This window comes from Anoplophora glabripennis, unplaced genomic scaffold (assembly GCF_000390285.2).
Source record: "Anoplophora glabripennis isolate ALB-LARVAE unplaced genomic scaffold, Agla_2.0 scaffold421, whole genome shotgun sequence".
Lineage (NCBI taxonomy): Eukaryota > Metazoa > Arthropoda > Insecta > Coleoptera > Cerambycidae > Anoplophora > Anoplophora glabripennis.
This window is the reverse complement of record NW_019416614.1, coordinates 214,796-227,446: the sequence shown is the minus strand read 5'-3', so window position 1 is coordinate 227,446 and position 12,651 is coordinate 214,796. Positions and strand designations below refer to the sequence as shown.

The 12,651-nt window shown below is 35.7% G+C and overlaps 1 protein-coding gene across 2 annotated transcripts in view; it reads right to left on the bottom strand.

The window, feature by feature from the left end:
- Positions 1 to 1,303: 1,303 nt before the first annotated feature.
- LOC108908830 overlaps positions 1,304 to 12,651 on the bottom strand; it is a 40,903-nt gene continuing 29,555 nt past the window's right edge. Inside the window, exons 2-3 of one of the 2 annotated variants that reach the window (XM_018712977.2) lie at positions 10,263 to 10,439; positions 1,304 to 2,494 (exon numbers count right to left, since the gene is read on the bottom strand). In XM_018712977.2, coding sequence (XP_018568493.1) covers positions 1,489 to 1,788 — 300 coding nt within the window. In that variant the 5' untranslated portion in view covers positions 1,789 to 2,494; positions 10,263 to 10,439 and the 3' untranslated portion in view covers positions 1,304 to 1,488. Of the gene's footprint in view, positions 2,495 to 9,430; positions 10,204 to 10,262; positions 10,440 to 12,651 lie in introns of those variants that run through there. The other variant, XM_018712976.2, reaches the window with a different exon arrangement.

The window sequence follows — 12,651 nt, the reverse complement described above, 5'->3', positions numbered from 1 at the left end:
TAAATATATATTCTTCTTGTATTTTGTTAATCCACCAGTTGATACTTTGAATAAAGTTGCATATGCATTTACAGTGTTATTGTTTTGTTTAATCAAAAGTACTTTTCTAAATAACATTTTCTTTTAAATTTTGGTCTCACCAAATGTTAACTATGCCCACCAAATAAAGTGTGTAATCTACATATACATATTCATAACATAATATCGTGAAAATGTGACTTAAATATTATAAAGCAAAATATTAACGCATCCCTTGGAGCTATAACAAAAATCAACGACAAATTAAATGAAGAATCCTCAATCAGATCAATATATTCATTTCACAAAAAAATATTAGATATTCTATATGGTTCAGAGATTACTAAATCCCACGATTGATAATCTGGCACGTAATAATTTTCAGTTACCAGAACATTGTCAATTGCCACCCCTTTCCCCTCTTTTCGTCCTCTACCTTTTCCCCTCCCTTTTTTCCTCCCCTTCCCCTCCTCTCACTGTCCAATTTTAAAACTTTGTTATTACTGGGGACAACCTCCACAGTCCCCAATGATAAGGAAAACGTTCGCGAAATCTCCGAGTATTATCCAAGATGCCGCACACTGCCTGGTATTCTGATCGATAGTAACTGTTTCTTGAGATAATAAAAGTATATCGTCGACAATATTCTCAAACGTCGTAAATCTACAGAAATCTAAACCTCGTATGGATGCATTTTGTGACATGCGCGGTTTGGCGTGCATTAGAACGGTATTATTAAACCTCGTATGTCTGTTTGTTTACATTTTATCTGTCCTTAAGTAGCGTGTTGCTCTGTTTTTGTGCTAATTTTTTGTAATAAATTGTGCTACAATGGCGGGCAGAGGCCTAAGATTGGTAGAAATGATTCGAAATAAACCACAGAATAGAACTTTTCTAGTAGATTCTAAAATATTACCTTAAGAGTATCCATTCAGAGAATCTAACCTTCAAGCAGGTATGTGTAAGCTTTACCTAATTTTGTACCTAATCAGGATACTGATAGAAATTCTTCACACTCAAATGAAAGTAAAGGGTCAGACAAACCTTATGAACCGTCTAATAATAGCAACAGCTGAAACTCTGATGAAGAATCCATAAATAAACCTTATATTTGCACGAATTATAAAATTTAGGGTTTAAAGGTATAGTTGTTTTTGTATAAAATTAAACAAGTATGAACTAAGAAATTTAAATTTATTTTTAAAATATAATTATAAAAAATTGTATTTTTTTTTTCGATTTATATATACTTATTTATCTTAATATTTCCATATGCAATGCCTATTTATATCTTACAGCTATTTATGTACATATTTTAACTTACCTATTTACAACACTTATCTTAAATCTATTACTCATTTAACCGTTTTACTTTCATGCGCCCAGTCAACCGTTTTAATGTCTTTTGACTTTCACTTTTCTTTCGCACTTTATTTTCTATATCTATTTCTAATTTTCTAATGTCCTCCTCTAACACTCGCAACTGCTCTCTTTTGCAGCGAGTTCGTTTTTCATCTGACGAACTTCCCTGTCCGTTTCTTTCTCCCTCCGACTCAGCTTCTCCCGGTATTGAAGGAAGGCAGCCTCACCGGCTTGAGAACAGGGAATCTTCATCTCATCTTCAGACACTTCCTCTGAAGCTTGGTGGATTTCCTCGGGTGCTGCTTGGAGGACTTCGTCCGGCATGGGGGTATGTAGGGTACCTCTTGTTGGGGTATCGGTGCTCTTTGGCGGTTGCGGCCGAACTGTCGCCGTGGAGTTTTGCAGCATCTGCTATAACTGCGGCGTCTTCTCCTTCGACTTTGGCTTTGGTGGTGCACGAGGACGACTCTCACGTTTCACTACCTTAACCGATGGTGGCTTCGGCTGGAATACGTCGTCCTCCGTATCGCTTATCGGCGACAGTGTCATGGTCGGAACACCCCAGATATCCGCTAGAGCTTGAGCTAGAATGTCATCATCGGGGAAGGTGATGTCCTGGATTGCGTTGTTTTTGCTTATTATCGGTGGGTTTGTCTGCCGTGGTGTACCAACCCATAGACCCCGTAGCGTGGTAGCCTGACTGCCATCCAATCTGCCGCTGTTGGATGACGCCGACTTCCCTCCATCCCCGTTTCTGCAGAAGCTCCTTGAGGATTACATTTTTCTTGGTACCGTGCTTGTTCTATCCATAACTAAAATCTTCACGTCACTTACTTTCAGTTGTAGTCGAATTTTAGAAAGAATAGTGTGGTCAATCTTCCGTCAGATATTCGCCCATTTACCCGAAAATCAACCATGATGAACTCATAATTTGCCTTGACTATAGCCATGAGTACCAAACGGTGTGCTCTTTTGTAGTTATAGAAGTATGAACCACTTCCAGCAGGAGGATATAAACATGTTTGCCGTCAACTGCTCCCTAAAAGTTCGGGAAGTCACATTTCGTTTCAAAATCATCTGCAATTATTTTCCATACATTCTCTGTTGTAGGAAACTGAAAAAAAACATTCTTAAATTAAAAAATTATCTTAGTCTTTTTAATAAAACCCAGATTTTTATGCACACTTAGGAAAATTTATTTCCTTTTTCAGGGTTCTGTTATAAAGACATTTTGATTTATTATTTTTTTCTCGCTTTCTCTATTAAATATTATGTAAGAAATATATGACAGACAGAACTAAATAATAAAACAAAATATCACTTTATAACAGATCCCTGAAGAGGAAAATGTATTTCCGAAAGGTTGATGCATTGAAATCTGGGTTTTATTTAAAAAATCTGATCCTCAAAATCTCCAAAAATAAAAACTCTCAAACATAATTTATTACATTACATTTTTATTTTAGGGAATTGGAAATGAACCAGAATCCGACACTGAAGACTTAGTAGTTCAGTACAGAGCCCATTGGGTTCTCGACCAAGTAGTAGATATGGAACCCATGGAATCAAGTCGTTAACAGCACACACAATGGTGAAACAAAGAAACGCAGAGCTAAAATAATTGACAAGACATATGAAGTTCTTACTCTTGTTACAGAAGGACTACGTCATAATAATGAGGACCTATTCACCATTTTCGGAAATAATGTTGCAGCTAACATGAGAACACTTCCAAGAGAAACTAGGTTATGCACGGAAAAGCTCATCAATGACCTACTGTTTGAAGTAAAAATGGGCCATGTTACCAAAGCAACAAAAATGGTTTCGCTACTCGATTGAACAGAAAATAATCCCCAAATTACCTTAAACAGATGCTAGTGATGTAGGAAAGAGAGAAAATAAAAAAGCCAGCTTGGCACAATAATTACATTATTGATGCTTATTTTTCAAATGTGGTTGTTCCCGAGCCATATGAAGAAGCTGAGAAATCAGATCAAAAGATCTCGTGGCAGAATAGTGAATATTTTTCATGAATTTCATCCCGATCGGGAATGTACCTATTTCTAAATCAACCGTTTCAAAAACATTCCGTTTTTATTAAACTAAAGATGTTACAGAACGACGAAAAAGTGGAAGACCAGTAAGCTTTACAAATTAAGAAAATTATTTGAATGTTACGTTAGATGTGGAAAATCCAATAAATTCGACACAACAAAGGGCTTTAAATCATAACATGAGTCGATATTCCATTCAAAAAATTTACGTCCATATAAAATTTATTTTTTACAAGAATTGAGTGCAGACGATTAAGATCGTAGAATCGAGTTCTGCGAAGTTATTATGGATAAATTAAATGAAAATATCAACTTTGTCATCCACATGTTTTCTGACGAATCTACATTTTGCTTAAATGGACAGATAAAATAGCCACAACTGTAGGTATTGGTCAGAACAAAATTCACATTGGATGGAGGAAGTTCACACCCAACCACCACAAAAAGAAATGTTTGGAGTGGCATTATTGGTAGACACGTCATAGGACCCTATGTTATAAACAGAAATTTTATCTCTGAAAGATATTTATTACTTTTGCAAGAACATATGTGACTTAATATTTATTACATTTATAACTGTAGATATAGAACTGATTGTTATAACGTTTTAAAAATAAGGATGCAACAACTGAGGGTGAATGTTAATGAAGGGCCGCGAGGGGCTTCGAGTTTCGGTGAAATATTTTACCTGCTCGAGATAAAGGCCGACACAGGCCAGCACTTAGTGAGCAGTGTATTTGTGTGTTGTAATCAAGTGAGCATAATTATATCTATTTTGCTATTTACTATTTAAAAACGGCCGTGTCAAGCTAATATTAAAATAAAATTGATAGTAGCATTAACATTGAATCTGAAATTATTTTAATAAGTAAATCAATTACTTCGTTAGACTTCGTTCATATTTAATGATCAAAATATCGAGTGTGAATATGATATTTGGAGCATCCATTTTGACCAAACTGTTTAATGAAAAGTATAATCGTAAATTCAAATGTTCAAACGCATACCAAAGAGTGCCACGGAACATTTACCTGAAACCATTCAAATAAAATGAATTCTTCTGTATCTGAATTTACTTGAACTTATTTGAGTCAGAATTGTTAGAAACATGTTAGAATTGTAAATTTATTTTAATGTTCTATAGGTACGGTTGGTAACAGCCCTCTAATGATAGAGATAGGTTGGTATCACATGTCAGTAGGAGTAGTATGGAGTAGTATAATGTATTGCGTTAGTCACGAAAGTACGTTTGTATGCGTTTATGAGAATAAAACAGTTTAAAAAGTAGTGTATGTTTATTAAAAATAAGTATAAAATGAGGATACCGATTAACATTTAACTATTTTTAAATATGTTACATGTAAGGTGCTAATAAAATTTGGATTTGCATAACAATTTTAATTTATATTTTAAAAATATACAGTGGCAGTAATTATATTTAGGATATTTTTTTAAATAATAATTGTGCAAAGATTAATTCTCACACACTATTTTATCACTTACTGTCTAAGATGAAAAAAGTTATATTTGATCTTCATCACATTAGTAATTATTAACGTAATAACTTCAAAGTAGTAGACATTTTTTTACTGTTTTGTTCACAGAAAAATATTAGAATGTGGGTGTAATACGTTGGTGCACTATGAAGGGAAACTACGTATCTCGATACAGCGATTGATAAATTAAGAAGTGAATTATATTCCATTGGATTTGATCGTCTTCACGCTGCTAATTACGATTTGGCCTACTGTTTCTTCGAAGATGGAATAATGTACCTTCAACAGGAGTATGAAGTGTACAGCAATGGTTCAATGTTAAGTATGTATCGATATCGATGTGGCGATATCAATTTACAAGGGTTTTGTGAAGAAATGATTAAAATAGGTGTAAAACATCTCCGGTGTCTCTGTTTTTCGCGACCGATTTATTAATCGTTAACGATGATGTTTATTGAAGCGTGCTGCGCCGACATTCGATCGCACTCTCGCGGCACCTCCACACGTTCCGCTGTCAATTCGCGCATTCTCTCGCGAATTGTCTTCATCTCGTGGTCGATCATAGCGAGTTTGCGATGCGCTGCTGTCTGTCTCTCGCTATTGCCCCTCTTCCACTCTTTCAACATTTCCAACATCTGGCGTTGGGGCTCCTGCGAGAAGACTTGCGCCTCGACCTCGTTACTGTCCGCCGTGATAGCGTCTATCGTGATGGCGTCTTCTCTCTGCGGCTGATTATCACCCGCTCGTTCCCGCCTCGGCTCTGCTCGTTCGCGTTAGGCTCGGCCCGAACGTGAACTTGCGCTGTGGTGGTAATCAGCGTTATGGAGGGTAAAGGATCTTCCGCTTCAGATGGCGCCTCTCTCGTCGACGATGGAGGCGCCACCATATTGACTTGCTCGCCTTCCATCGTCGCCGTGGGAACCGCCATCTTGGAGCGTGCCTTCTCTTGACATTTTTCCATCACTTCGACTTGGCTACAATGGTCCGCCTCGTCCTCGTCATGATTGCTGCTCACGGGAGACAGCAACGGCGAAACCACGTATATACGCGGTAGCTAATTGCTCGTTCGCGACTGCCACCGCCGTTTCCGTCGGCCGCCACCGCCGCTTCCCTCCGAGTCCCGGAGTTCGTTGTAGTTTTCAGCCTTTTGGCCACCGGCACCAGGGCGATTTCTGTACCCTGGGGGAGACGCACGGTCGGTGGTACCTATAAAACCGCCGGTTGCAACCACTGACGCTGCAATATCCGCTGGGCGGACGTCATTACCGGCAACGGCTGGGGTTCGCGTACTACGGGCCTCTTGCCGCCACGTTGTTTTCTACCACACTTCAATCCCATCATCGTGATGCTCGAGAATTAACAACACAATCGACCACGAAACGAAAACGAAAAAACGATTTTTCTTTAATTTGCAAAACATTTTGCCACTTCAGACTCAGAACAGAGACACACGTCTGCACCCGGCGGAGGTTGAGAGGAAAGAATTTCGATGACGTCTCTAGCACAGCTCGTCGCTACCCTCTGTCCCTCTTAACATGCGCGGTGGTTCTGCGCAGCTTGGGTACGGATCCTTCTACCTGTGCCTTTCAGGTCCCGCGTCTGACTTTGCCGGTGTTCCCATCCTTCTCTTTACAACTATACTTCGTTTGGAATTAGGTTCATTAGTGATGACGTCACAGCGCCATCTTTGTTAAGGCGGGTCATAGGACGGGATCCAATCAAATATTTGTTGTCATTGTGGATGTATAGTGTCGTATGTGATTAAGTGTATAATTCTTCTTATTCGATAAATTGTGGTGATAAAAGGTACGTATCATATACATTTGGCATTATTATATTATATAAGTACAATATTGGTAATTAATTATGCATTAATATGGATTAAACACGCAAACGAAGTTTTGAGGTTAGTTTAGACATTCCAAATTCTTATCAATTAAAAGCATTCATTTTATCAAGTAATCTGCTGTAGCAGCCAAAAAAGTACTTTTGTTAAAACCACTAATTTTAACTCTCACCATTATTTGTTGACAATGTTGTAGTCATTGTCTTGTATACAATTAAAAATGTACCTGATCAAAATGTTACATTAACTGTGTAACAATGTATATATTTTGTCAAGATGGGAATGTGTTGGGCACCTGGCTGTAAACATTACAGTTCTAGGGAGACCTGTAAATTCTTTAAGTTTCCTAAGGATCCCAAAATATATAAAAAATGGATAAAACTTTTAAGGTAATTTTGGCATGATATAATTATGATTATAAAGTAATTTTAGCAATTTAATCCAATTATCAAATTAAGTTATATTGTATCAATTACCGAATAAATTTATGTATTTCAGGCGAGACAATACACCAGGACCTGGAGCTCGTGTTTGTAGTTGCCATTTCCGAGACGGTCTCAAAGAAAATGGCCCAGAGATTTATGAACATAATTTGGAAAAACTGTTTCAACCTCATCATCTAAGTCCTGAAAAGAAACAACAGAAACACACCATACATGAATTATTAAGGTTGGTACTTGTATAGAATAGGCACTTGGTTTACATAAACTATTTTTTAAATTAAATTTTCCGAATTTAAATAAATACATATTCAAATATTTTTAGCGAACCAAGTACATCAGGTGCTACTGAAAAGGCAAGTTTACAAACAACCGCTGATGCAGATATTGTAACTTGCATTGCGGGACCTTCAGGCCTTTCACAACTAGACCCATCTGAAGAACTTACAGTTTCAGTGCCCGAAACTGAAAAAAAGGAAGAGAGTTATCAACCATTGCTCTCTCCAACAGCATTGGAGGCAGAAAATTATTTTCTTCGAAAAATATTAGAGGAGCAAGAAATCTTGTTACAAACGATAAAAACAAAGTTTTCATTTAATGATATTAAATCAAATGATAAACTTGTTCTTTTATATACAGGACTGCCAACGACTAAAATATTTGAGTCGTTGTGTGACTTGATAATGTCTGTAAATATCACCTATTATTTAAAGTGGAATGTGGTATCATTAAGTACTGATGATCAATTATTATTAATGACACTTATGAAATTAAGGCAAAATTTTCCGCACGACGATTTAGCCATTCGATTTGGCGTGTCCCAGGCTACTGTTATCAACATAATTTTGACATTTATCCATGTAATTTATGAAGTTCTGTACAATTCCTTGATGAAGAAAATACCAAGTAGGCAAAAAAACAAGTCCTGTCTTCCTTCTTGTTTCTCAACATTTACGAATTGCAGGGCTATAATTGATTGCACAGAAATAACATGTGCAGTTCCAAGGAAGTCCTTGGAGACGCAACGAGCAACATATAGCACGTATAAACACAAAAACACCTGGAAAGGACTGGTTGCTGTTGCTCCAAATGGAGTAATTACGTTTGTTAGCAGTTTATATCCAGGTGCCACATCGGATAAAAGAGTTGTAGAAGCGTGTGGAATTTTGACCCAGTTTGAGGCAGGTGATCTTATCCTTGCAGACAAAGGGTTTTTAATACAAGATCTGCTTCCACCTGGAGTCAGCTTAAATATACCGCCTTTTCTAAGTACTCCCCAATTTACTACTGAACAAATTCGACGAACACAAATAATAGCCAAGGCACGAGTACATGTAGAAAGAGCGATTGGAAGAATGAAAATATATAAAATATTGGATTATGTGCCACAATCATTATTTCCTTATGGTAGTGTAAATTTTAAAGCAGTGACTGCACTGACAAATTTACAGTATCCACTAATTAAAGAAGTGGAACAGCTTTATGGTGATGATGTACACTTAGATATTTAAATTGTATAATTTTTTATAATCAAACACTTAATTTGCCTTTTAATAATAAAGGTTTTACTTTTACAGTTTTCTTTGTTCAATTATTTTTCTGTTATTAAAATGTTTTATTTTGAAAAAACTGGCTCTTGTCGAGGCAAACGTGCACCAACAAGAAGTTGGTGGACATTCGAGTATGATTCGTTAGTGTTTTTTCTCTTAAAACACTACTCTTTCTTTTGTTCGTTAATAATTTTGTTTTTTCATAAAAATCACAATTTCCTTAAATCTATTGCCTTTGTTCTAACAAGTAAATGTTTTTATACAAGAAGGGATAGGTAAATGGCAATGTCATATTTTGAGTAATAAATTTTTACAATATAAAATAAAAAGTATATTCATGACATGCTTCTTGCTTTTTTTTTGTAGAAAACAATATTTACATTATGTAAACAAATGTTCTGTGGGGTATAAATAAAACAAAATATTTCACATACAATATTTATTTATTAGTAACAAACGGTAAAAATTTATTTAAATAAAAATCTTTTAACACTTCAATATTACTTTCCCATTGAGGATCTTTTTCAATTAAAATTATTTCATATTCTATAGGTGTCCATACAAAAAAATAGCATTATTCTCGTCCCGACAAATATAACTGCCCCTGTATTTGGTGAAAATAAATATGATTTAATAACAATTTCGCCATTTTCATTATAATAGTAGAAATAATCCTTGGTCTCATTTATTTTTTGTTTTAAAATACCGTCTCTCTATTAATCCATCTGGACTTGCTGCCAAATATCCACATTTATGTAACCATATACCTGTTTCTGTGACATTTAATCCACTAATGGATGTAAACAGATTTTTCATTTTCCTTGCCCCATTGTACTGCTTTAACTTTGTGCAGATCATACCCTTCCAATAAATTTTTATATAATGATGCAGGATAACTGTTTTTTCTGCAAGCACTTAATACATTGCCAAATTTGCTTGATGTTAAACGTAATTTTCGAGAAATCAACCAATTTTCATTGATATGTTGTCCAATAGTAATGATTTGAATTTCCTCGATCTGTTTTTCCGAAATTGCACATAGTTCTTGAAAATGGTGGAGTTTGTTATTTGATTTTATATATTCCTCAGAATATAAAATATCTTCTATGGAAGGTATAATAGATGATGCCTCTTCACATACCTCTGGTTTTAATAACCAAGAAAAGCCAACAATATCGGTGGCGTCTAGTTTACCACGAAAATCATTGATTTGTTCAGCGGTAAGTTCTCCACTGATAGCTCGATCTGCTCAAGAGACTGGCAAGCTTCTGTGCTTTTGGCTTTTGGAGCTCTCCAACGACACTCTACATCAGTTGAACTGATGTTATAATGGGCAAAAAATAGTAATGCTGCCATGTGATGGCATATGTCTTGACCCACGGCACAAGTACATTTACAGTTCTCTTTGTTTAAGCCACTTTGCTCATCATAATGAATCTAAAAATATATTTATTGAAAAGCGACGATCACATTTATAAAAATTATTTGATACATACCTCCACTTTATACTTCACATCTTTTCTCTGGCTAGCTTGTACGACACCTTTTAACAACAATGGTTTCACACTTGAATCAAAATCCATTTGCAGAACGTGGCCATCATTGTACGCTATTTCTCCTCGTTTCAGTTGGTTTAATGCATAAAACTGAATTACATGTTTGCTTGCCATCATCTAAAAGACAAGAATAGTAAATTCTTTGATATTACATATATTAAAAACAGTATTCATTACTTTAAACTGATAAACACTCTACTGTCAAATGTTTATTATGCTATAAATAAGACTGTTTTACTGTTTTCATTCATTCAAACTGTAGTAGTGTTTGTAATATATAGCTTAACACTCGACTTTCAATAAAAATTACTGAAATTATAACTAAATTGTTTATAAATCACAAGAATCAACCAACACCCATAAGAAACTCACAACAAATAGACTTTGTTTGGATCCCGTCCTATGACCTACAACAACAAGATGGCGGTGATGACGTCGCACTAATGAACCTAATAAGGAATGTATGTATACTTCGTTTCGACTAAGGATGTCCGGCTATATTTGTTTTTTCTTGTACCACACTTATCAATTAATGTGTGTACTTTTGGATTATGTAACGAGGTTAAAGAACTACACTGTCGCTATTGCGTTTCAATTTATTTTTTTATTCATTCATATCGCTGTTACACGTATTAAAATCAACTTCTGCATTTTCGTTTCCTTTATTTTTCTCATTACAATTTACTACAATTACTATACTTATTATATCGACTTAACCTCAATTACGTCTACATATTTCGGTAATCATTTTATTTAATACTAATCTTAACTTAGCGATTCCGTTATTCAGTTCACTTTCGATGTTAGTCTGTCGCGACGGTGGCCTAGTTCGTTAAGTCGGTTATTCGCCACTCTCAATTGCTTGTTCAAGCGAGAGATTTCCTCCTGTATTCTGTCCGCTTCCTGTTGAGTCCTTGTGAACTCGCCGTCCGTCAAGTTTCTCTCCTTTACCAAATTCTTTTTTATTGTTATGGCCTGCCTGAATATTGCCATCTCGGTTTCTTGGGAAAACATACCTATCTCCGTTTCGAGATGGGTATTCTCCTCGGTGTCGTCGGCTATGATAATGAGGTTGTTGATATTTGCCGTCGCGCCCGAATTATTACTATCCGCTTGTTCCTTTTTATTCGACCTGGTGGACGTCTCTTCTAGCAAGTTTTTTAGTTCGCTTAATTCTGCGGCCGGTTTCTCGCCCTCTTTTACCTTTTGTTTTTTTGGAGGGCCCCTCTTTATCGATGAAGCGACGGTTCTTTTTTGTAGATCTTGCTCCTTTGTCTTGTTATTTCTGTCCGAAACTGTAGTCCATTTCTCGGGAACTGCGAAGAGCGAGAAGTATTTGCCTTCTATGATTATCGAAAAATATCAACTATCACGAATGAAAATAAATGTGATGATTCAACCCAACCATATTCTTCAATTTAATTGTGTTCGTTTGTATCATGTTGAAAATGTAAATAAATATTTCAATAATAAAAAAAGTGTACAAGTATATTTCATTTATTTTTTGGTATGATTTTATATAAATAAAACAAAAGAATGTTAATTAAATCGTTTATTTCATATGGACAAGACAAAAAAAAGTGTTTAAATTCACGTTATTAATCCATCTCTTTGTTTTCATGTTTCACCGATACCATATATCCAGGGGAGGGGTCACAAAATAAGGCACTGTATAATAAATGCCTAATCGGTTTTGATCTGTGAATACGCTTTTTGAGTGACCCTTTATTCAATCATTTGAGAATTATGGAAAAATTTATTATCGTTAAAGATGTACTCAAGAAGGTGCCACTTTTCAATTTGACGGGGAGTACTCTTGAATTTAAAATTAAACCCTTAGCCGACAAAAAGGAACCTGTAGAATACATAAAGACAATTTGTGTTGTGACTACTACGTGATAACTTCTTTAACTGCCACTCGAGCCCTGAACTTGGAAAATGCTACTTTCCACACTCTTTCAATAGAGAAGCAAATCAATGAAAACAGAAGATCGTGAAAAATTTCTACAATAGTACAAAGAATATAAAAACTATAAGTTTAATATGCAGAAAGACATTGTAGAATACTGTGTATCTGATGTAGAGATATTGACATAGGCTTGTCTTAAATTCCTTCAACAGTTGATTGAAACTACATATACTTGTCTTTTTACCGAAGCCTGTACCATTGCCTCCGCATGTAACAAGGTGTTTAGGAGAAATTTTCTCAAACCTAATACAACAGAGGTTATTCGAAAGAGCGGATACAGTTAGAGATACCCAGAGTAAAATCGCCATTCAGTGGTTTGTATCGGAAGAAAAGCAGAGAAACGTAAACATTCAGCATGCT